The sequence below is a fragment of the Megalopta genalis genome, chromosome 4 (genome assembly GCF_051020955.1).
Source record: "Megalopta genalis isolate 19385.01 chromosome 4, iyMegGena1_principal, whole genome shotgun sequence".
NCBI classification, from domain to species: Eukaryota; Metazoa; Arthropoda; class Insecta; order Hymenoptera; family Halictidae; genus Megalopta; species Megalopta genalis.
Window position 1 is genome coordinate 9,414,213 of NC_135016.1, and position 26,539 is coordinate 9,440,751.

Here is a 26,539-nt window from a genome sequence, read left to right on the forward strand (position 1 = left end):
GGACCTGCTCGATTACGCGTTCGTCAATAAAACTCCCAGTCGCTGATTATCGGGACCGTTGATCGATGAGTATCGAGACCGCGACTATTGTTCTGATTTAAATTCCTCGCTCGGTTTATCTGCGCTCCTCGAGTGGAGTGGCGGCGCGCTTATTTATGGTTGCGTGAGTTAACACTTCTTCTTGTCCGTCGAGCGATGATCGATCTCGCTTCCGTCTCGAAATATTCGAGAGGTCTCCGATCGATTCTGCTCGTTTTTTCCGCCGCGGCGTTCCGACAGGGTGAATTGAAGGAAGTGTCTCGGAAAAAACGAACCTACAGGCTTCGATTTTTCATCGCGATGGCTCGTTAACCCCGTACCCTTCCGTCAGATCAGTCAGAAAAAAGGAGCGAGTACGTGACTCAAATCTCATTCGGCCCGGCTCTTCCGCCGTTGGAAACCTAATTTACCTTATCCTGCATCCTTCCTACGGTGTCTCCGGCTTCACGTGTCCTCTATACGTGACTTGTCAACCTTCTCCCTCTTTCCCTCCCACCCTCTTTCTTTATCGGCTCGAAAAATCGTCGCATCAATCTTCATTACAGCTTTGCTCTTTTAATCCCTGCGAGACTCAGATTTTGATAATCATCTGCCGAAAACACTGCAATAATCAAATAATCCTTGGTACTGCGCATGAGAAAAACAAGAGAACTGCGTTTGCAACGATGCACCGATGTCGACGCGTCAAATACGATTTTCACACCGTGCAATTCTACATATTATCTTGCAGAAACCGCGACTAAAATTTCTGTCAGCCAAGAATTTGCTGTTTTCTAAAAAAGACTTTCACACGTCTGTCAAATCACAAGTCGAAAAACACAACTGTGAAGTGGTTGAGTAAGGATACACACATACATACACACATCCACTGGAAAGTTAAAATTGATCTTAGTCTTCGATCCTCTTAAGTGGATTTAGTTGCACGAATATCTTCGACTTGCTTTCTAAAGCTGATCTGAGAGCAGTGACTCTCATTTATGTGACATAAATTGATATTATCGTGACATCCAATGTGTTAAAAAAGCAGTGTTTCTTTCTGTTGTTAAGAATACAGCATGTCTCCATCTTATTCCAAATATGTCCAATTTCAACCAGCCTGGAACTTGCTGCATCTTAAGAAGTATTTAAGAAAACGATTGTTCTCGCTGCTGTCGAGAACACAGAGCATTTCTCTGTATTATCATCAATCTTTAAAACATTAACAAAAATCTGTACGAACTGAAAGAAAATAATCTGTCTCCAAGAGAAGTATTTAAGGAAACGATTGTCTCAAAAAAGGTCATTTATCGAATTCTGTATTAAATGAAAAGATATATTTACAGTCTATTTTTCTTGAATTTCTTTCTATCTTTTGTTTAATCTGTTTTCCCGCAGGCCTGCTCAAATATTTCGAAAAATTGCCTCAACTTGCAATTTTCAACGACAAAAATTTGCGTCAACTTAAACCTTACTATGCCCCTCCGAGAAGTGTTTAGAGAAGCGTGTTCAGAAAGCCTAGACTAAAATTTGCATTAGAACTTACCGCGTTTCCCGGAGAAGTATTTGCGAAACCGATAGTTCTCGTTGCTATCGAGTACATAAAACATCTCCCTTATGTGACTCTAATCGCTTCGAACCTCGACAACATTTAGCATGATCCTAGATCTTTTTATCCGTCAGAGAAATATTTGTAGAAGCCGAACCTCCGAAATCACAAAATCTGAACATCGAAAATCTGAAATCTAAACATCCGAAATTTAAACATCGCTACGCTGTTAGGACGATCGACAGGCGTTGGGGCGCTGATCGAACGAAACGGGCAAATTCGGAGGAAGATTGAAGAACGGGTTGACCAGCGCACCCATAAAAGGATGCGCTCGCAGGGCAGGAGAACGAGAAAGCGACGAACGTCGACACGCAATTTCTGATCGCGTTCACGAACACGACTACGATTACGATTCACGAACATAGCTACGATCACGATCACGATCACGATCACGATTACGGTTTACAACACGGATAACGATGCGGATAACGATGCGAAATTATAACGAATACGGCTTAAGAACATGGTTTATGGCTTTGGCGTACGATTACGAGGATTACTATTATTATATTGCTTTACTGTCTTTTTGTATTGCATTTTGTGTGCGTCACTGTTTAGTAATAAATAGAAGAACATAATTATCTCTACATATTTGAGAAAACTATTTGTCTCGTTGCAGAGCGACTGTCTTTCGGAGTGGGTCGTCTGGTGGGTTCCCCGGCGACCAGGAGTCCGTCACCGTCGCACTCGCCTTGTCCGGACTCGCCACCGTCGGATCGACGGGACGGCGAGGTGGACGTTGACGTCGAAGAGGAGGAAGTCGACGTGGACGTCGAAGAGGTCGGCGACGAGGAGGATCGCGACCCAGCGTCTAGCCCTCCCCGTTCCTCGACGACGCCGTCGCCGACGAGCGTGGCGACCTCGCCAGCCTCGAACCCGCCGAAGAAGTCCGGCGACACGTTCAGCGTTTCGGCTCTCCTGAGGCCGGACCCGCCGTCTGCCCACCTGCAGAACGCCTCTCCCCATCGGGACACCGCGTCGATCGGCGCACACCCACCCCCGCCGGGCTCCTCGATCCTTTATCCGCCCCTTCATCTCCAAGGCGGCCTCCTGCCGCCCCATCCTCATCATCCCTTAACGTACCTGCATCCTCAGCTGCTGCCTCATCATCTATTACCTCCGCACTTGCACCCGCTGCTCCGCGGCGTTCACCCGGGTCACCCTGGCCTTCACTCGACCCACACCGGCCATGGACTGCATCATACCCACCCGCTCGGCGATGTCTACAGCTGCGTTAAATGCGACAAGATGTTCAGCACGCCCCATGGCCTCGAGGTACGCTCTCGCGATCTTTGTTACAAGGTGATCTCTGCTTCTTTGACCTTCGTTCTATCTCCAGTTATTTTTTTAAACCCGATGCGCTCTGATTCTGTGATCGGAGCAGATTTTTAAGCTTCGATGGTATTTTTCGGGGAGAAAAGAACACGTTAAACCGAGGATTAATTGTTTTCTAGGTGCACGCAAGGAGATCCCACAATGGCAAGAGACCGTTCGCCTGCGAGCTCTGCAACAAAACCTTCGGCCACGAAATCAGCCTCACGCAGCACAGAGCCGTGCATTCCGCGGAGAAGGTGTTCGAGTGCAAGCAATGCGGCAAGGGGTTCAAGCGTTCCAGCACGCTGACCACTCATCTGCTGATACACTCGGACACGAGACCGTACCCGTGTCAGTTCTGCGGGAAGAGATTCCATCAGAAGAGCGACATGAAGAAGCACACGTATATCCACACCGGTGAGTAACGTTCAACGAAGAAACTCGTGAAAAATATACTATACGCGTCTGGTTGAAACAGAGTCGACAACAGGTCGAATGAGAAACATTTTACTCATGCCACGAGCGTGGACTATTACAAATGAGAAGCTCTTTTGTATTCTTTTAAATTGAATATCCTAGAATCGTTGCTATTTGTTGCGTAGGGACATTGAATTGTCAATGTTGAATTATCAACATTGAAAGGTAGATTGAATTGAGTCGTTTATTTTGAAAGTGGCACAAGTCACTTTGTTTTTAAGTCGATATATTTAAGGGTTTGCGTTTTAACACGTTTAAAAATATGGATGCTAACTTTCGAGAAGATTTACTTGTATTTGTTATCTCAGGGTACTGATATTTTTCTCAGTATAAATAATTTCGTATAAACATTAAAAAATCACCACTTTTCATTACGATAAAGTGACTTGTGCCACTTTCAAAATAAACGGCTCAATTATCAAAATGCTTATATTTTTGGATCGCATCTGAACGAAAGTTAGTTCAACGCGTGTAGTACTCTGCAACAATACTGTAAGAAATCACTGAGACGTTTTCTCTTCGATTTCGGCCATCTTCGGCCATTTCGTCGGAGTGGTTTGTTAGTTTTGTTCCGCGACGGTCGCATAGTCGCATTGTTTCCTCTGCAACGGTGTTTAATTAGAGTTTAAGTGGTTAAGCGTTTGGAGAGAGGTACGGTTGTTGAATTCGCGGACGACAACGAGGATCAGAATGATGTGTCAATCGATACGAGAGAATATGAACAACGTAAAACTCGGCGAACTTCGTCAGCAATTCGAGATCCTTCCCATTTATCCGCGGGGATGCCGTGGATCAATTAGCAGAGCAACTTCCTACGATAAATAATGCAGTTAACCGTCTGGACGGAGTCTTGCCGTTGATCCAGTCGGATCGTGGCACATGTGGCCAGTGCATTTTAGGGGTGGCGCGCCCCTCATTGCGAGCTTCACTCGGTAATAATCGTAATGTCTTTCGGGGTGGTCAACGCTTCGTCCTCTTCTTTCGCTGGACTCTCTCATTCTCGCTTCGAACGATGCGACAGAGCGGAGGCCCAATCTTCGAATGGAATTTATCTATGACGAAAATTGTTCGTGGGAAACGCGGTCAGGCCCTACGCCCCCCCCCCCCAGAAATAAATATCTCGCGTATGGATTTCTATTTTCTGCCGAAGTACAGCGTCTCGAGTTACTTCGAGTGCTTTTCGATCATGAAAATTATTCGTACGATCGTGGGAAGCTTTGGCTGTGGGCTGCGGATGTTATACCTTTATTGTGCTGCATGAAAAAAGAGCTCAATAAATTTCTTTTAAATAACAACTTCAGAAGAAGTTGTGAGACGATATTAATCGAAATATTTTATTGAAGTACGAACGAAATTGCAGTCGCTTTTGTGGTGTATTTTTTTTTTAAAGAAACTTCCATTTATTGATCCTCGATTTTAAAGGACTGTTATGATTTTGACAATTTTTATTTCGCACACAGATCCGCAGTATTTTCATCGGTAATTCTGGATCGTATACATCCGCGGCAAACGTAATTAGACGCAATTTAACACTAAACCTACCGCGGTCAAAGTGACCGCTTTCTTATTTTGCAATTCTGCAAAGTTCCGAGACTCTTTCGTGGAAAACGCTTGAATAAGTTATATTATTGGAGCAAGTTTTATAATAAAAACTTTACAAATTCGAAATAAATTCGGTCTTCTCGCTTTTGTGAAGCAGTACATGCCAGTTAGTATTACTGCTTGATAGGTTTAGTGTTAAAATAATTGAATTATAAGAATTATGAGAATAATGAGGATTATGAGAATTATGAGAATTATAAGAATTACAAGAATTATAATAAATATAAGAAGTACAAGAATTACAGGAATTACAAGAATGACAAGAAAATTATAAGAAAATTACAAGAATTACAAGAATTATAATAAATATAAGAAGTACAAGAATTACAGGAATTACAAGAATTACAAGAAAATTGTAAGAAAATTTTAAGAATTACAAGAATTATAATAAATATAAGAAGTACAAGAATTACAAGAATTACAAGAAAATTATAAGAATTGAAGAATACCTATATGTTATTTCGAGCCCCCCGAAATTATTGGAGAAAAAAGGAATTCGTCAGATTCCTATAACGATAAACGAAGAAAATCGTAATTTTGCATAAAGATCAGCAGTAACCAAGTTCGCAACTAATCAGCAGCAGCAAAAATCGTGGCAGCGATCGAAGAGTTTAATAAGAGAGAACCGAGAGGTTTGGGTAAACGTTTGTCCTGTTTGCGTTGGACGTTTATGCGAGCTGTCCGAGCCAACGTCCCTTCGGTGGCCAAGGCTGAATGGGCGACGGTGTTGGGACGCTTGACACTTAGATGTCTCCAAGCTGATGGAGCAGGTTCCTTCTCCCGTGGAAACGAGAGGAACACCCGAAGGAGGTTGCCGCGTAGCGTTCCTAGTCAGGGGTCTGGGTTTTGTATCGTCTCCATGGCAACCCTCCCAATGTCTTATCAAATTATCACCTTGTCCTCCCCCATGCTCCTCCTCGTCCTGCTCCTCTCTCCGACTGCCATTCGCCACCCCTTCGGTTTCACCCTCCTTTCTCCTTTCGACGAAACAACCGAAGAAGCGGCCGGCGAAAGAGGATACAAAGCGATGGTCACTTCCGTAGGCTTCTAACAACCTATGGGACCCCCGGCTCGCAGCCGTCCACGATCCTCTGTCCACCTTCACGCACCCACCCACTCGAGGGTCGCCACGGAACATTTAATTCATTATTCAGGGGAATGAAAAATTCAGGGAGTCCCGGCGGCCGATGCCGTACACCGTGCGGCGCTGCCTGCGAATGAGGACGGCCATACCCTCCTCCACCTTCTTTATCTTTTTGATTTCCCTGGAAGGTATCTCCGAACTTTCGACGAAAAGCTCGGTTTCTCGCGTCAATTGATTTCCATGGAGAACCGCCCATTGATTTGGCTTCGAGGCAAAGGGGCCGCGTCGATGTTGGAAATTAGAGGATCTTCGAACTCGATAGTCAGCTTGCCGCTTTGCATCGATTCCGAAGGATCGGACATTATTTTCGTCGTCGAGCGATAGCTAGCCTGAAGAGACAAATTGCCAACCGATTGGCAACCAGCAAGAGAAACTCGGAATCGTCGCGTCCATTTGTCGGAGCACTCGGCGAACTGGGAAGAGTAATATTTTCTCGGGTCGGCGGTCGGATCAGAAACAGATAAGTCGAATGTTTTCTCATCGGGCGACAGCGGGCCGGGTGCTGGGGGTGGCGTAGAGGGCCACTTGTCGGACCGCCGACAAAAGTTCATCCGGAACGTCACCGAGGCTCGTCAACCCCTTGCAACGAGCCGAAAGCGTGCACTTGACTCGTCGCACCCCCGAAAGGCGCACCTAACTGCGAAGGTAACGCGAAGTAACGCCTCGTCCCCTCGCAGCTATTCCGGCTGCTGGCTCGCGCACGAACAATATTTGCAGAGCTCTTATTCCCGCACTTCCCAACCCCGTAAGCGCCGCTTCAACCCCCTTCGCCGCCCCCCTTTGCGACCCCTGACCGCGCCGCCCCTCGTGTGCACCAGCAACCACCTAGCTACCTACCTAATAATGATTTTACGTTACGCCATGCCGGTCCCCGGGGAATCCGACGGTGCCGCACCCTTATTGCACATGGCCCGTGCTCACGACGAAGGGAACAACGAACGGGGGCGGGCGGGGGGGGGGACTGAAAAGAGAGGACTGATTATCATTAGCAGCCCAGTCCCAGAACACCCTCGGTTTACTGCTTGACGCACGTACGCACGCCAACTCCGTGCTCGGGGATTTACTCTCGTCGGAGAGGCAGGGGGTGCGCCCGATCAGCCACGATTTTAATTGAACTAGTTGACTGTGAGACAGGTTTCGGGACTCTGCGACCTGCTGGGGACTCGAACTTTTTAGTTTCGAGGGGGTATCCGGTATTGTTTAGATACCCTGAAAATTTTCACGAGATTTGGTGACTTGGTTAGACTTTGCAGTTTTATCATACTTCTGTGCTTCAATTGGAAATTAATCTACGCTTCTGGCAACAAAAACTAGTTGAGCAAGATGGCTGCTTTTGAGACTCTGCGACTACTGAGAACTCAGACTTTTTAGTTCCGAGGGGAGACAGGGTATTCAGTCTTGTTTAGATACCCTAAAATTTTCATAAGGTTTGGTGACTTGGTTAGACTTTCCAGTTTTATCACACTTCTATGCTTCAATCGGAAATTAATCTACGAGTTTCTGGCAACACAAACTAGTTGAGCAAGATGGCTGCTTTTTAGATTATGCGATTGCTGGGAACTCGGATATTTTAGTTTCGGGGGAAAAGAGTCTTGTGTAGATACCTTTTTTTACACCATGCAGCAACTGATTTTCTAATTCAGACCTTCTAATTCCAACATACTGCTATATCTCGAATTAATCTATATTATTCGACATAACCTAGATCTATATAATTAATCTATAAATAGTCAACATGGACTAGAGTATTATATTTTGTATTCAGTGACATAAAAGCACAAGATTCGAGACATCTTCGTCGAGGGATTGAAATAGCTTGTAAAAAGTACAGCAATTCTCCCCAATTTTCCTTCAGCTTGTAAACTAAAATGAACAATTTGGGAAGAGGAGGCACGATCATATAATAACCTTGACATTACCTCGTTTATACAATTGTTGACAATCGGCAGCTATAAAAATGAGCCGCGAGGCCCGAATAATCGTATCTCCACTTCCCAAATTGTCCATTTCTGTTTACAAGCTGAAGAAAAATTAGGGAGAATTTACTGTATTCTGCGAGGAACCGCGAATGTTGGCCAAAGTTTGGCGAACCCCGTCCGTATGGTGGCGGCGTCAGGATTTGTGATTAAAGGGAAATGTTATCGATCAAAACCGACGTCTTTCTGCCTCGTGTATCGGCGGACTGCAAGCTGCACACGCCCTTAAACACACACGCGTCCTCCAACACGAGCGGACGCACAACATCGGCCAGCTATCGTGTTTTCACGATAAACACAACCTGTCCACTGTCGGTGGCGAAGTAACCATCGATGGGGGTGCAGAAGACCGTGGGGGTTCGTCTGTATACTTTCCGATCTCATCACGTAGAGACGAGCCCATATAGGCTGGATGTTTACGTAGCCGTAGATGCTGCGCGGTTCACTCTGCAACGAGATGGCTCGCCTTTTTAGTGGTTCAATCACGCTCGTCGTAAATCGTCATCGATTTGCCCGTACGCGATTTCTTGGGGCGTTCGTACCACGTTCCGGGGTTTTATTCCGATCGAACGGACGAACCTGCGCGATTCGACGTCCGGGAAAACGCTAGAGAACATCCGCCATCCTATTTCGGAATTCTTGCGCAAACCGGATGATCGCCGTGCCGTAGCTTTTAGTTCTACGTTTACCGACGGCACCGGTTCTCCATAAAATCGATCTCCGTTCACGGATGTTTTCGAAATCACGATGATCGCTCGCGACCGTATCTGTCTTTATGCAAATACAGTGAATTCTCTCTAATCGATTGACTCGAATTGCGCACAAAAATGGGCAATTTGGGAGGAGGAGATGCGATTATTCGAGCCTTGCGCCTCGTTTTTATAGTTGTTGACAATCCTCTCGAAGATCCTCTTGAAAATCCTATTCCGAAATCGTCCATTTTTGTGTACAATCTCAGCGTCGATTAGAGAGAATTTGCTATATACATTTTTATGAATTAGTTTATGTTGAAGCCGCCTACGTATTCTAAAGAAGATCAAAATCTTGCTGAATTCTGTCTACACATTTTTGTGTACTCTGATCCCGAAGATAACAAATGCTGTAGGTACGTGTAAATCAGTAGTTTAGTTTTATCTTGTAGACTCTGGTGTAGTGTATGGAAGATAAATATGGATGGAAGCTATTGTGGAATGTGAGGAAGTCATTGTATCGAAACATTATGCTACGCCCAGTTTTAGAAGATCAAAAATGCTATAAGAACACAAAAACCGTAGTTTATTTATATCTTATGGAATTCGATAGGCGGTATGGAAACGATTGTAAAATGAGGTAAAACCACTCCGATCATTCTTTCGTGCCGAATTCTGGAAGATCGTGCATGCTATAAATGCATACAATCCGCAGTTTAATTAAATCTCATACAGTTTGACTGTGGAAAATAAGCGATAAAAAATTGCGAAGCGAAGGAAAATCAGTTATCCTAATCATTTTTCCACGCCGTGTTTTAGAAGATCGAAGTTGCGACGTGTGCACAAAATCCACAGCGTGACAGAAAGTGAGTAGGAAACCATAGATCGAATCAATCATAAATCGCAGTAGAGTATTTGATAATCGATCATCCGAATCAAAGCAAAATTTGAAACACACGCGCGTCGTTATTTTCGATTTAGTTACGTCGAAACATTGCAGCGCAGGTTACAAAGCGTCCGATATATCGGAGGAAAATCGTCGGAATCAAGATCTCAGGTTCGATCTCGGGGGATCATAGGATTGTTTGACAACTGTTCCCCGAGAAGATAGACCGTTCGCCAGTTTGCGGTTCGGGAGGGACAACGCGGGACAGCTCTATAAACACGAAAGAGATACGGTACGCGGACCGGCGGCGTATTATGAATTTAGCGGTGGCTCTAATGCAGGGATACCTGGCCGAACGTCTCCCTCAAACTCACCTCGAGGGTGCGGTTATCGTATACCCGGCGAGATACAACCGTGCAACCTATACAGCCACCTTTGTGGCCGCGTTCGCTGCCTGTGGACTCTATCTGCGTCTGTGGCCCGCCCCCCTTGCCTCTCCCCGAGCGGTTCACTCCCTCCTTTTGTATGTAGACGAGACAGGGCTATTAGAGGTTTCCGGCTGACTTGGCGCCCCGAGCATCGGGGGCGCCGCAACATCCCTCTAAGCTGTTTAAACTTCGCGACATGCTCGCAGGACCCCCACCTCGGCTTTCCCTCCGTTGCGTCCCGTCTTTCGTCCCGCTTGCGTCTTCACGGCTCGTTAGCGACGCCCACGCAGACCTCCCGATGGCGAAATAATAGTTCACGGACAGACACTCGTGGCCTAGAGCATCTACGGCGGCGGATCCCTTTGCAACTCTTTTGGACCTAGATGTCCACGGATCTTTCAACGTCGTACAGTTAAATTCTCCGTAATTGTCCCTCAGCTTGTACGCAAAAATGGACAATTTGGGAAGAGGAGGTACGATTATTCTTGCGGCTCGTTTTTACAGTTGTTGACAATCGGTAATTATATGAACGAGCCGCAGGACTCGAATAATCGTTTATCTTTTTCGCAAATTGTTCATTTTTGTACATCAATCTGAGCGTTTATTACGGAGAATTGACTGTACTTCTTAGTGCAATTCTGTAGACAGAATAATTCGAATTTGTTACTAGACTGCGGATTTTATGTGTTTATGATAAAAGTGAATAGATTAATTGCGGAACTGCAGTAACATTTAACGAATTTAAAAACACTGGTTGTTTTCATATCATTGACGTAATTGAGGATCGAAATAGATATCTGTGTAGTTCCTATTTTACAATTAGTGCAGACAATTTTTATTTTGCAGAATGACCTGCAGTCTATTTGTTAGACAGAGTCCGATTACTGCTGATAATTGTGGTACTTTCGAAATCGACAATTTTTAATTTGATAAAATCGATGTCAACACAGTCTTTCATCGATATTCAAAGAGCCTAATTATTTCTAATGTTCTGGCATCTTTTCTTTAAAGCATTATTTAGACGATACTCAGTGACACTTTATCGGAATTATGAATGTTATTTCGTTCTTAAACTCTCACCAAATTCCCACATACTAAAATTTTGTCTGAAAAGTTGGAATAAAATTCTGTTCCCTCGATATCAATACTTAAATACTGAAGGAAATGTAGGTACACGATAAATATTAATTTTCCCTTTCTTACAAGAAATCATTACAATCGAGAAACTTCTAATCGTTTCAACTGTGCTGATGGTACTGTAAAGAGCTAAAGATAGTTGTGAAAAATATCAGTACACATTGTACAACAACGATTCTCAAAGTCTCTCATTAAGCTTCGTCGTGAAAGGGTGAAACGACATGTCGAATCTCCACAATTTAAAAGAAAAGAGATGTAGATTCCGATCGAATCTCCCCAATGTTTAAAAAAGAGACCAAGACTCCGATCGAATCTCCCCAATTTTTAAAAAAAGAGACGTAGATTCCGATCGAATCTCCCCAATTTTTATTGAAGAAAAATATCAATAGATTTTGCTCGAATCTCCCGAATTTTTACAAAAGAAAAATGTAGATTCTGATCCGCAGAATCAGTAGCGGATACAGTGGTGCAGGAAAAATTGCAGCTATCCGTCTCCGGCATTTTTCTGCTTCGCCTCCAATTTCCATTGCTCTTTAAATTCCGCGGCGGTAAAGAAAAATGATTATTCAGGCAAATTTGATACTCGGGGCACCGCGGCGAAGAAAGAAAATAGTCAAATTGAATTGACAAGAGCGGAGAGCGCGAGAAAAAGAGAGTGAGAGAGAGGGAGAGAGAGAGAGAGAGAGAGAGAGAGAGAGAGAGAGAGAGAGAGAGAGAGAGAGAGAGAGAGAGTTCGACGAGGCGATCCATCAGCGTGGGCTGGGATCCCGTAGTCGGATGCAAACGCGAACCGCCCCCGGAGATGTAAATAGGGTGGATATCCTCCTTGTTCGTTAGACTATGCGGCGTTATATTTAATGTCACGCCGGTGAGCGGCATAAGCAACCGATACGGCATTAAACATGCAAATTCGCCGGTATAACGTTCCACGGGTAGCAAGGCATCATATCCATATAGCGGCGAGCGGCGCATAGTGTTCATAGTGAAGCGGCATGATTAAATTTCCAGGGATATCGACATGCCAGAAGCACGTCAACCCCTTCCATTCGTCCGCCGCCCCCTTCTACACCGCCATATCTCGCCACTCATCCCCCTATATATCCTCCTTTTTCGCTTCTCCACCTATCCGCGTAACCACCCTGCCTCCAGCCCACGCCTCGCGCGGGTCGGGGGATGAAATTAACTGCAGCCAGAACGCGGACTCCGTTGCATCGGCACATCCGTGTTCCTCGTTGCACCGCGCCGACAAAAAGAACGGTCGTCGCCGCGCGAAATCTTTTTGCTCGGTTTTAATTAGCAAGCTTCATCAGAAATGTTTCGCGAGACTTTCGGAAAAAGATTTTGGGGCTGGAAGACGCTGGGCTTCCCTCGCATCCCTGAATCGCTGGGAACTTCCAGGGCAACCCCTCGTTTCATGAATGCAACTCGACGGTGATTAAGATGTTGGTGATTTCGAGAGATGAACGGAGTGCATTTTAAATTGCAACGATTGAATGAAGATATTTGATATTCGTTTCTGCGAATTGGTAAATGAATATTAGTTTTCGGGTGCTGGAAAGGAATGCAAAATTAAATTGCTATCGAGATAAATTTGTAACAGGGTTGCGGGAGTGCCAATTGCCACTTAAGGGATGATTGCAGTCGAGGTTATTTTTGTATTAATTTGATTCGAATAAATTTGGAATTAACTTTCGGCGAAATGATAAATACTGATCAATTAATGCATTTTAAATTGCAACAATTTAATGAATATATTTGATATTCGTTTCAGCGAATTGGTAAATGAAGATCAGTTTTCGCGTGCTGGAAAGGAATGCAAAATTAAATTGCCATCGAGATAAATTTGTACAGGGTTGCGGGAGGGCCGGTTGCCACTTAAGGGATGATTGCAGCCAAGGTTATTTTTATATCAATTTGATTCAATAAATTTGGAATTACAATAATTTTCGGCGATCAATTTTTGATCATTTATTCGAACAATCACCAACATTTTGTGCTATAGATGTCTCAGTAGTCGCTCGAGGGTTGACGAAGATCAAGAGAACATTGTTGTTCCATTACTTGTCACGAATTCGTTTCAGATTCCGCTCCCTGAAACAGCAGCGCAGCTTTTAATTATTCGATATACCATTCGAATTCTGCACGTTACGCTTAATCCGGTTGTTTTTCTAGCAGCCATCGAATGGAAATGTACGGTTCGTCGAATTGAATATTAGCTTAAAGTATTAGGAGTCTTGATTTCCGTTATCTCGACCGTTTGGCGGTTTCTCGTCGTGGGCCGTGACTGAACGCGTATCTATTTTATCTGACGTTAGACGTCGATCCGATTTAACCGAGCGCAATTTCAGAGCCGGTCTTGTAATTCGTATCGATAAGGGGCTCGTTATTAATGGCTTCTATCGGGCAATCTCAATAGGCGGATAAGACAAAGTCGTCTGAGTCACAATTGTCAATTAAGGTGCGCGCACACGGACACGCGGGAACAACCGCAGCCCGAGGGCCCTTCGCGCGGACAGAGAAGATCGGATTTGTCACGATTCCTAATGTTGATCGACGCCGTAATAATTTAATAGCCATACATCCGCCGTGATCGTCCGGGAGAGGATTATTGCTGCGGATCCCTGCGGTATACCGAGAGCACTAAGGAGCTAACAGACTTAGCTCGAGTATCGTGTTTCTTCCCATATCCTCGTGTTCTCCAGATATCGCCCTTCTTGCCTCGGCTCTCCCTCTCTCTCTCTCTCTCTCTCTCTCTCTCTCTGTCTCTTCTCTCGTCTATACGAAGTTATAAATGCATCTGCGTCGTTGCATCATTTGCACGATTACGGACCGAGTGTCCCGCAACGTGGATCTAGAACTCTTTAGATACTTGTAACTTAGATTGGATTTTCTACTCGGATTAAGCGAAAGATTACTCGATTTTCTCGACTTCGATAGACCAGATATATTGCTCCGGGGAAATCATAAACCATGGCTACCCGCTATCTTAATTTTTTCCTAAGTAGAGACCGTAAATAACCACGGATTTTTTTTACTGGCTCGTTTAATCGACGTTGTTCCCATTTATTCATGTTATCTTGGTGCACTAAACCCTATTACCACAATTCAATTGATTGCTGTTTTATCGATCTAGCGTTACGATTGCTGAGTCGCTTTGGATCGATACAGACATTGTTTCGTGGTGACGAGCTTCAGCATCGTCCTCTTCTGCTGATCAAAAATTGGATTGAAAGCCACCGATATCTGTTCTTCTCGCGCTGCGATCTTTCAGCTTCTATGAATGGAGTTTCATCGATTAATAAGATTTGCTTAATTAGAATCGCTTATTGTTAGCAGAATCGCCAAAATATGAACGATCGTTTGTGCCTGTTTTACGTGCATATTTGTAGTTATACAGCTCGGTGTTATTCTACCCTCGTAACACAAACTTTGTAGAACTTTTCAGCTAGCAAAATAAATTTTCCTCGCGCTGTAATCTTTAAAAAATTGTACCAAAACTTACGCCGATTATCCGTCTCAACGAACGCCATTCGATCGACCAATCGTTGTTAAACTAGCTAAATTTGCGTCTGTCGCATTTAGTTAAATAATCACGAATTCCGTGCGAATCTGTAGTCACCGAAACAAATTTGTCTTCCGCCGCTCCCTGAGAAAACGGCGCCAACTCTAATTATCCGTCGATAAAAAATTCGTCGGTTCGTGCCGGCGTTCGATATTGGACAGAAACAATTTCCGAATATTTTCGCTGGAATATTTTTCATCGGCGGGAACGGCACCCCCGATTTTTCCGTGTTTACCAGGCGTTCCGTCGTCAGGCCGGAATATCAGTACCGAGCAAAACATTTCCAGTTGCAGCGTCGACCGCCGCAAATTCCCAGGGCTGTGCTCTTGTCGTCGCCGGCCCCGGGATATCCGGCCAGGCCATCGTTGGTCCACCCTTCTAACGGTATCGGCGTGGAAACGATGTAACCGTGTCGTTACGCGGCGGCATGTAAAACGCTTACACGGTTCGTTGTAGTTGTGTGTCGACAACGCGTCCCCCGTGTTGGCCTTTTAGCCGTCGCCTGGACCACTTCACACCCGATGGAGGCCGGGTACGCAGCGAGCGTACTCGTGTACCCGTGAAATAGTAAATACAACCGCGTTGTTGGACCGGACGGACCCGCGGGACCGGTAACAGCAGTTCACTGGGAACGCCTGCTGCTCGTCGGCGCCGGGGACGACAAGGAATCGAAAGTGTTTTTCGACGGTGACGTTTTTGATGGACCTGTCGCTGCGGAGCCCGTCCTGATTTTTCTGTCTTCGAAGAAGCACCCGGAAAGTATTGTCGCGCTGTCGTTTCATCTTTTGGTAATCGAGGATTAATTCGTTTTAATTGACGTTGAAATTACCGGTCGAACTAAATCGTTCCATATTTTTTTATTCGATCCTTTGCACTCGGAGATTTCTCTCGGATCATCCAGCAGAAACTCGAACGTTTCGATTCAAGTGTAATAGATTCTTTGAACACGCCGTGGATGCGCGTTTTATTACAAGATACAGAAGAATATAGAAAATTGCTACAGTGCTGGTTAAATATGAAACATATTGGAGAAAATAAAATGGAAAAAGAACTCGCACGTTGTTATTAAAACTACATTATGGACGTTGATTTTTTACGATCTTAAATCGAACATGAAATGATATCGCGATAATTATACTGTTCGAACAAGGTTCGATGGAAGATTGTATCGATACAAACTGGCAAAGCAAAAATCGTTAATGTTGAAAGCAGCGTAATTGTTAGCCGTTTTCTTGTGGCCACTGAAAAAATATCGGCATAAAAGTGTCGAAGTTGTTGACACTGTAAAGGCTTTGTCACAGAAATTGAACGAATCAATTTCTTAATTCGGACATAGACTTTTAACAGAAAACCGAAATAAATTCAGTCTTGTCATTCTTATGAAGCGAACGTCGCTTTTGATAGTAGGTTTAGCATCGAAGAAAGTTCATGACGATATTCAAAAATAAAAATGGAAGCTGTCCTCGGTTACAGCTTCGTCCCCAAATCGCTACTTTCGTGAAACATATTTTCCTACGATTTAACTGTTTTTAAATTTCTAAGCGCCCAATCAAGGGGCCGCGAAAATGGTGACGAATTCTGTGGCCAGGATCGATCGCGATTTTCAGGGACGAGCCGCGCGGAATTCGGAGGAAAGAACGGCGAAAGGGATTTCGACTAAAAGTGCCTGGATTCCTGTTTCTGTTTCATGTGACAGAACCAGGGCTCGCCGGGAAAGATCCGCTTGACATCGGCGCGGCGGGTTACGCTTACGCGAAGCTTTGCAGACGCGCAAGAAAATCCATGCCGACCCCCTACCCTCCCGATATGAAATACGAGATACGGTTCTCTCCTTCGATTTCCTCTTTTCTCCGGTCTCTCGCGAGGATTTCAGTTAGAGGGTAGGGACGCCCCCAGAGGGTCGGAACGTGGTCGATGAAGACGAGAGGAAATCAATGCCTCAGCCAGAGTCCGGTTCACCTTCCTCCCCTCTTCTGGGCCACTCCTCTGCAAATAGAACGCTGCATGGTAATTCCTTTTTCCAGAAACACCTCGTAGGGTACCTTGCACCCTTAACCCCTTGCAATACAACTCGTTTCTTCAACAGCTATGTTCCTTGATACAGTAAATTCTCTCCAATTTTCCTTCAGCTTGTTAACAAAAATGGACAATTTCGGAAAACATGATACGATTATTCGAGCCTCGTGGCTCATTTTTATACTTTCTGATTGTCAACGATTATAAAAACGAGGTGCAAGGCTTAAATATTCGTATCCTTTCTTTCCAAATTGTCCATTTTTCTTTACAAGCTGAAGGAAAATTAGGGTGAATTTTGCTGTACTTCTTTGTCTCGAATAAATAAAAAGGAGAAAAGCTTCTATTTATCGTATGCCAAACTTTATTTTAACGTTTAAATATTGATAACAGAAGAGTAGAATTTTGTTTCGATTTAAAACATCTGAATAATATCCGCATTTACTGGATCATGTTCGATATTTTCATAATGAGTCTGACACGACATTATTTTACAAATTCATATTTTTGAGAATACTTGAAACACTTCTATTATTATTAGACTGCAGATCTTTGTGCACAATAAAAGTTTCATTTATGATTTTCAAGGAAACGAAAATACAGAAATATCGACCCTTTATGTCAGTAATTTTAATTGTTTCGAAAGAACTTGTCTACATGACTCTTGTGTGTTTCCACAAAAAATCGTGAGGTCAAAATTGCTTCATGACAACCATATTACCCATAACAATTCCCCTTTTCCAGACATTGCAAAATCCTGGCACCCTCAACAAACTTTCCACAAAAACTTGAGAAATTCGAGCCAGTCATTTCAGATTTCCGTTCGAACGAAGATTCTTTCGTCGAAAATCAAGAATCGAAACTATCGTTATCCATGGCGAACTCTCGACAAACTTTCCATAAAAAGTAACCCATTTAGTAAGTAACTCTTCTTTTATAAGAATAACCTTGCTCCCGCAGTGAATTGCGAAGTCAAAATGAAAGTTGACGAAGCAGTGCCGCCATCGTTCCATTTTTCACAAAGAAATAAACGCTCCATTGTTTTCCACTTCCGATTCGTCGCCCGGCCCCTCGCGCTGGTTAATCATGGAGGAACCTCCTTTCAACCCCCCAATAACATTCCCATAACCATCGACGAGCCGGGAGAGAAGAAAAGTGGCGTTCCAGCTCGATCGACATGGAGACGGTGGCGGGTCCATCCCGACGGCGGAAGTGATCAAACTACCGTCTTGGTTTTCCGCTCTCGAGAGTCGTCGTCTTCCAACCGGAGGAGGGTTGAAGGATCACGGGGGATGATGTTTGTAGTGGGCAAGGGGGCGAGGCACGCGAAGAAGGGAGGGAATTAGCGGCGAGAGAGAGATAGAAAGAGAAAGAGAGAAAAAGAGAGAGAGAGAGAGGGAAGGAGAGAGAGGAAGCCCTCGCAAGATTTCCGGGAGTTTAATATAGTTTTAGGGGCGTCGGCCGACAGCGCAGGGGTGTAATGGCGCCTTAAACCTCAGGGGCGCTCATCCGAGGGCTCCGAGGGTCGTTCGTTTGTTCGTTTGCGTTCGGCGGTGGCTCGTTGAAAAATTGAGAGCACGGAATCTGTACTGCAGCCGGTTAAATCTTTGACCAGATCTCCTCTCGCTTTGGAACCACGTAGTTGCACGAACGACGCCGGTCGTCTTCGTGTTACGTGCAACCCCCTTCGTGGACTCGATGCGCCCGCGCCCTCCGTGGAATGCACTGGTGTGCATCTTGCAGAGACGTTGAAGCTCGGGGAGCCACGGTGGCTGGGTTTCGCCGGGAGATAAAGACGGAAAGGGCAACCTCGGTGCGAGAGCTCCAACGGTTCTTGATTTTTATGAGCACGTAAATTCCCGGAGACGTCCCGACCCTCCCGCGCCGCGCCTCTCCCACCCGCGAGCTCTCGTGATACGAAATTTCTTCCGTTCGATGTCCTTACACGAACTGAAATTCGCTTCGCTGATTATTTAAAGGGCCCCGCCGAGGGCCTGCGGCTTTCAAAATGGCGCTTGCTGGATCGGAAGAGGGTTCAAACTGGAGGCGAACGTTCGCATGATCTTTGGTTCAATACTTTGACACGTCGTGCGAGATACGAAAATGTTAGCGTAAAATAACTGAGACGGTTCGAAAGCAGAGATTTCAAGCTTTAAAATGAGCTAAGAGATATCGGTCTACGATTTTTTTAAACGAAGTTACAGTAGTTTGAATTTGGTGGAGTTTTTAGAGCGTGGGGCTGACCGGAATCGAATATTCTATTGGCGACACACTTTCGATTCAAAACGTTGCACAGCGGTGAGAAAAAATCGTAGCTCGATTTTTTTGATATCGTTGGAAAGCGAAGACTTTGCGTTTTCAAATCATTGGGGTATCACTGGCGAGAAAAATTTTGTGTACCCGTGAGAAGTATTCGAATGTGAAAAACTTTCAATAAACGATCATTTTCACTCAGCGTGAAGTTGCAATCGATACAAAATTCCTGACACCAATTAACTTAAACGAATAAAAAGTGGAATTTCCACGCTTTAAATGGAGCTAAGGAACATTGCTCTACGATTTTTTTTAACAAAGTTACGATACCTTGAATTTGGTTGAATTTCCGCGCAGGTTCGCCGATAGTCGGATATGGTGACACACTTCCAGTTCAAACTGCCATAACATGGAAACAAAAAATCGTAGGACATCGTTTTCGCGCTCGTTAGAATGGGGAGACTTCCCTCTTGCTAGGCCGTGTAGTTTCACTTCTGAAAAAAATTTTCTCACTTCCTCGGAAGCACTTGAATCACCAGGTCATATTGAACGTTTAATTTCCGTTTCCGCCATTTCCAAATAAATGTTTGCACCCCGAAGACCAATAATATTCGAAAACCAATACACTCGCTCCCCTGATTTCGCTTTCATAAAATCAGCTGGCATAAACGTAGAGATTTTTTGAGGAGAGCCGATTCCGATCGAAAGCAACCTCGGTCGTGGTGGAAGTTTTTGATTTTACGGCCGCGTAAATTTCAAACAGCTCCCGCCCGCACCTTTCGCATCCCCGGTCTCATTTCTCCACGGTTTTCCAGGTTCTCGCTTAAGCGCCGCGAAAATTCTATTCATTCTGCCGTTTCATCCGGGGCACAGAGAACTCCGTGGAATTTCATCGAGCGGCGGCCCCAACGAATTCCAGCCGCGCGCCCTTGGCGACTCACCCTTAACCCTGAATCCTCCCTTGAATCTCGATTTGAAATGTTCCGAAATCGTTGCGGTTGTTCGCCGTCCGAAATTCAAATTGCTCGATGCCGTTCCCGGCTCCGCCAGTCGGTTTCCGGCCGAGCTGGAATTCGGCTTCTTTCTCCAACCCCCCCGTCCTCCCCCCGTCCCCGTAACTCCCGACGAAATTTCACTCTTGGAAAAATACCATCTCTCCGTGAACCCAATTCGTTGGAAAATTTACTCGGGCCCGCGGATATAATTCAAGGAAATACCGGGTTGGATTTTTTTTTCTCTTTTGTTAATAATCATTTGTGCTGCAAATGCTTCAGAAATAGATATTATAAAATATATGATAGAAATATTCAATATAATGTAATTCAATTATATGTATAATTCAGATTCAGGAGGTGCAACCTTTATGGAAGATGCTTCCGGTTCTTTAAATTAATCAATCAAGTACTACTAATGTAACAATTTGAATGTCTGAACAAACCGATGTTAAATTGATGTAATGATCGACAGCGATGCTACTCGTTTATATGCTAAATTGTTGCTAAATCAATAAATATGTGCTCAATGTGCATTTCTCCTTGCGGAAAAATGCCCGAGTCTGTTTTATTCTATTTTATTAGGTTTTATTCAAAATTTATTAGTTTCGTACCTGCCGGTTGTTCGGCCACGTAATTTCGAACGGTTTCGTTTCATTTTTCCTAAAGTTCTAATGAATAGATTATTGACTTAAATATTTATCACGTTGTTACGTCGTAACAGCAGATTAACACAAAACCTACCGTGCCGGACAAATGTATACTTTATTCTAAAATTAATGAAACAGTACATGCTCTCTGATAAGAAATGATTGAATGAATGTGTGTGTGTGTGTGTGTCTTAGTTCTAAATAAATTTATTCTTGTCTTTCACACAAAGCAGGGGTGGCCAAAGCGACGACCGCTAAACTATTCCTAGTCGCCCGCCCGATAATACCTGCCAGATATTATCTATGTTTATTTCAAATTTAAACTTATTCTTGTCTCTAAACTACAACAACTTTTCTTATGATCACTTAATGCTGGAAGACCGCCGCCTCTAATTTAAAAAAGAAAAAAAGACAGGTCGCCCATAGTAATCAAAATTTCGACCATCAGTGACACAAAACAACACACATTAGCCGCATTTAGGTCCCGGTACTTATAACCTCAAAAATCGTGTACGAGTAGCAGGATACATCAGCGTCGTTAACGCGGAAAAAATCAAAACGGCGAGCAGTTTATCCGAAAAGAAATCAAGATAACGATCGGGTATAATCGCAAAGGCGATCGCCGGGTAGTATCGGCGGGCGAGATTGAAGGCTCGGCTAACGAGTTGTTTATGGATCCACCCACCGCCTCACGGTGATCCTCGTGCCTGTGAGGTCTGGCGCGGGGATGCGAAGGTTGCCGGTGTCTGGGTGAAACTCTCGGACAAACGTAGCGAGCGCGCGGCCAGGGGAGTCCATTAACGGGCCTCCGTAGCCTTCCGCTAACATAGTTCGCATTGCTGGAGCTCCGACGCGGCGCGGCTCGGCTCGGCTCGGTGCGGCGCGGCGGCCCCGTCGTTCCACCCTAATCGGGCTCCATCTCGCTCGTTCACGAAATTCTTCCTCGGGCTGCCTTTTTGTCTCGCTTTTTCCCGGCGGCTATCCGATTGACTGTCTCGGCCGCTCCACCCTGGAAAATCATTTCTCTCCGGCGCCCCCGCCCGCGGCTCCGCGTTCTCCATTGGAGCGATCCTCCCACCCCCGCGGAGAACAGTCTTTCTCTTTCTTTCACGGTCGACCGCCGGGTTATCCCGCCGGTAGCCATGGAAACACGGGGGTTGGAGCCGCCCCCGTCCGCCAATCAGAACCCGCGGCCACCGCCGGAGAAACGAACGGCTGCTCCCCACCGTTCCCCAGCCACCTCTGGCCGCCTCACACCATCCGACCACCCCATCCGGCTGCACCCTCGCCACCCCCGCGATCTCTTCTCTCTGCCTCGCCGCCGGGGAGGCTGAGATTCTCGCTTGGGAGGAAATCTTGACCGGGCGTGCCCCGCATCCCTGATACCACCCCCGCTCTCGCAACCCTCTGCACCAACACCGCACCCTGAGAACAGTATCTCCGAGGATCGAGTGCTTCGTACCATTCGCGCGACCTGCTAGCGCCAGGATGCCGGATAAGCACACCGATGCTCCCGAATTAACGCTCCTGACCGCTAGAATGCCGAGCCTGAGGCGAGAGAATGGCTCGCCTGTCGGTCGAGAGATTTCGATCCGATGCCGCGGGCCCTCCACCGGCCTCCAGGAACCTTTCTTTATGGGACTGCGGTTGTCTCTCGCGGCGATCGGGCTCGATGATTTTTATTGCGAGGGGGTAAGATCATTTATTGCTCCGGAAGGGATGCCGTTCATTTATTTAGTATTGTTCCTTCGATTTTTTAATTTTTTGTCGGTTACGCGGTGGACTGTTAAGTTGTATAATTGCGACGGCAGAGGGATCGCGGAGAGGTGACTTCAATTTTCAAGGTCACTGTCACTGGATTACTTGAAATTATTTTTGGTACACTTTGCAAACATGTTGAAGAATTTTTGGAAATGACCATTTTCACTCAGTGGACTATTTTTACGCACGGTAAAAAAATTGTATCGGAATATAATTAATGCTGTTTGAAAGCGCAGTTTTCAGCCTTTAAAATCAGCTAAAAAACATTGCTCTACGATTTTTTTTGACATTGTTATGGTACTTTGAATTTCGATGATGTTTTAAGCTGTGACCGCCTGGTATCGGATATTTTACTGTCGATGGCACACTTTTCATTTAAAGTATTGCAGAATGGTATAAAAAAATCGTGATACTATCTTCTTAGGCTCGTTGGAAAGGGAATACTTCAGCCTTCCAATTCGCTATGGTCTGATTCGCTAATAAAATTTTTTGAGCACACCATGACTGTGTGAAGTTGAGGAACTTTCCGAAAACAACGATTTTTACTCGGCGTTCGGTTACGAGCTTGAACAAATTTTTAACGGGAATAATTTAGGTCATTTGAAATAGGAGATTTTACCTTTAAAGGTGAGCTAAAATATATTGCTCTACGATTTTTTTTAACGAAGTTATAGTACTTCGAATCGGAACAACCGGAATCGGATGTCTTACTGCCGATGGCACACTTTTGACTCAAAGTGTTATAGAATGCCTGAAAAAAATCGTAGTGCGATTTTTTTGGTCTCTTTAGAAAGAGGAGACATTACCCTTTAAAACCACCGTGATTTTATTCCTGAAAAAAATTTTTTGTCTGCCCCAGAGGGATGTGAATTTTCGAAGTATATACTTGCAAGAATCTTTGTATATCAAGAACAATTAAAAGTGTTCAAAATTCGGAGGACACTGCAACAATAACATAATTCTATGGTTAATTGCTAACCAGGGGAATGAAGCTTTTCTTAACAACATGACCTTAAATTATTATATCAGTCTTAAATTATTAAGATCTCGCACAAAGATCCACAGTTAATAAATAAGCATTCAGAGTCCCACGAATTTCGTTTCATGGAAACATTTTTTATTCCTAACAAAATTTCTAAAGTATATACTATTATACTATACTATTATTACTATTTAAAAAATGCTTCATCCCCACCTTTCAATTATCCATGGCCGATCACAGAGATTGGCCAGCGTTAAAATAATCGCGATTCCATTCGCCATAAATCTGACGATCGTTCCGAAATTTCTGTTTCAGGCGAGAAGCCGCACAAGTGTCAGGTCTGCGGCAAGGCGTTCTCCCAGAGCAGTAACCTGATCACGCACTCGAGAAAGCACACCGGCTTCAAGCCGTTCGCCTGCGAGCTCTGCGGCCGGGCTTTCCAGCGCAAGGTGGACCTGAGAAGGCATCGGGAGACCCAGCACGCGGACTTGAACGCGTCCCAGCGGCCGCCGATCGGCTCGATCCCGACGCAGAACTCGTTGCCGAACGGCAATCCGACGATGATGCAGTGAACGATCCGCGAGCGATCATTCTTGGGAAACTGTGAACGTCTCCTCCGCGAGGGGGGACACCGTTAAGAACGTCGCCGAAACGCCGGCGACCTCACGGAATTGTGCACGGACCTCTGTATTTATTATTTAACGACTCTCGTTCGAGCGCAACTTTGAACATTCCGACACTTCTTCTTTCCAGAATGGTTCTCACCAGTAAGAAACGGTTGTGCGCGATTGTTCTAGGAAAACTGTACATTCCACGGGCGGGAAAGCTTTTGGGGAGCGCGGAGTGTCGGCGAGCCTCTCGACTCATGCGAAATCGTGCTCATGCTCGCCGACGTTGTTCTCGCGTTTACGCGTGAATTCGATCGACAGGTCTCAACCCCTCGGAGTTTCCTTTGGCGTCTCGTTGGCGTCTCGTTCCTTTCACGTGGCCGTTTGCGAACGCTCCAACGAGCGGAGCGGAGGACGATCGGGGTGTACTACTCTCTGTGTATACTGATTTGAATACTCAAGCAGGCGGAATCGTTGGTCAGGCGACGAGGAAAAGGGGAACGTTCGAATGGAACGTTCACGATCGAAGGGACTTCTTTATTTCGTGGCGCTACTCTCCGTGTTGGATCGTTGATTAAATATCGATAATCACTGTACTTCTCTTATTAAGTAGACGATTTACGGGGGACACGTGCGATCGACGATCGATCGAGCTCGCCTTCCAAAATTGTACTTAATCGATCCGCAATCGGCGTGTTTGGTTTTTCACGAGAATCTTCGGAGGGTGGGGGGGGGGAGGGATTTTTGTTCGATGTGAATACATTTCGCGCGGGGCTCGTTCGATCGTCGCCGACGCGTCCCGCGTAAAGGAAGTACGAGGAGCGTACTGTATTTTGCATATCTCGCGCACCTATCGTTCAGGAAAGGGCATCACTCACCCCAAAGTTGCAACTGTGACCAAAAAGAAACCTTGTAAATAAATAGCACATAGACTGTATCTCGCCTAGCCTAAGCGTATAAATATATACATAATATAAATACGAGTATAAATAATTCAACTGGAAAAAAAAAGAATCAAGTCGAAACTATAAATATTATAAATAGAGACGATACACGCGTTAGAGGATCGATTTGTTCTAACGAGGGTGCCGGACAATCCACCCCCGTAAGTCTCGCCAAGTAATTGTATTCTTCCTCTCTTTCTCGCTATTTCGAATGTTTTTATTGTTGTACCATTTACCTATCATTATTGTAATTATTGTAATTAGAGACTCGCTATTAATATTATTGTCATTATTATTATTATTAATTATTATTATTAATAAATGCTGTTACCATTTGTAACTCTTTCTCTCTCTCTCTCTCTCAGCGACGCACGTTCAAAGAATACCCCTTTCTTTCTTTCATCGGAGATCGAGCCGTGGGCCAATTCGACGGAGTTTATATATAATCGTTACTTGAATAAAAAAGAATTTATTTCAATCCTCTAACCACGAGTCTTCAATCTCGACGCATCCGACTCTCCTCGCGACGTCCTTGTTCAATATTCAAACCATTTCTTCTTCGGTCAGCTTCTTAGAATCGTGCGAACTGCATTTCTTCGCTAGCATGCGATATCTTATTTTTCAGGGAGCAATAAAATTTTAATTTTCTTGGTAACGTCGTCGCTTAATATCCGAACCGATTCCTCTTCATTTAATGTACTAAAATCTTGGAACGTTCAATTTTTCATTAGCGTGCAGTATCTTATTCTTCAGGGAGCACTAAAATCCTAATTTTCCTATTAACGTCGTCGCCTAACATCTAAACTGATTCTTCTTTATTTAATGTACTAAAATCTTAGAACCTTCAGTTTTTCATTAGCACGCAATATCTTATTTTTCAGGGAGCACTAAAATCCTAATTTTCCTATTAACGTCGTCGCCTAACGTCTAAATTGATTCTTCTTCATTTAATGTCCTAAAATCTTGGAACCTTCAATTATTTCATTAGCATGCAATATCTTATTTTTCAGGGAGCACTAAAATCCTAATTTTCCTGATAACGACATCGTCCAATATCCGAACCGGTTCCTCTTCATTTAACGTCTCAAAATCTTAGAACCCTCAATTCTTCGTTAGCATGCAATACCTTATTCTTCAGGGCTATGTCAAAAAATTTATATCATAAAAATTAAATAAAATATATTCTAAAAATTATTTCCTAATTGTCCTCGTGACATCGACGTCTAATATCCGAACCGTTTCTTCCTCGTTTAATTTCATAAAATCTTAGAAACTCAACTTTTTCACTAGCACACGCTGTCACCTAATCTTCGATCCTAAATTCCATGAAATCCGACGAACATGATTCTGCGCGCGAAGATCACTGCTTTCCACTTCGGACTTTGTATCTTCGACGCCTTCCAAGGTAAGTGATTATTACTAACCTGCAGATCTTTATGCAAGATAAGAATTATCATCATCTCTCACGTCAAACGGAAATTAGATAAAAATGTATTT

At 44.5% G+C, this 26,539-nt stretch overlaps 1 protein-coding gene across 1 annotated transcript in view; it reads left to right on the top strand.

Annotated features, from left to right (window-relative positions):
- The window catches only part of LOC117225294 (uncharacterized), a 36,237-nt gene extending 10,855 nt beyond the window's left edge, over positions 1 to 25,382 (top strand). Inside the window, exons 3-5 of the mRNA XM_033478749.2 lie at positions 2,244 to 2,899; positions 3,079 to 3,355; positions 23,806 to 25,382. Coding sequence (XP_033334640.1) covers positions 2,244 to 2,899; positions 3,079 to 3,355; positions 23,806 to 24,062 — 1,190 coding nt within the window. The 3' untranslated portion in view covers positions 24,063 to 25,382. The remainder of the gene's footprint in view (positions 1 to 2,243; positions 2,900 to 3,078; positions 3,356 to 23,805) is intronic.
- Positions 25,383 to 26,539: the final 1,157 nt, after the last annotated feature.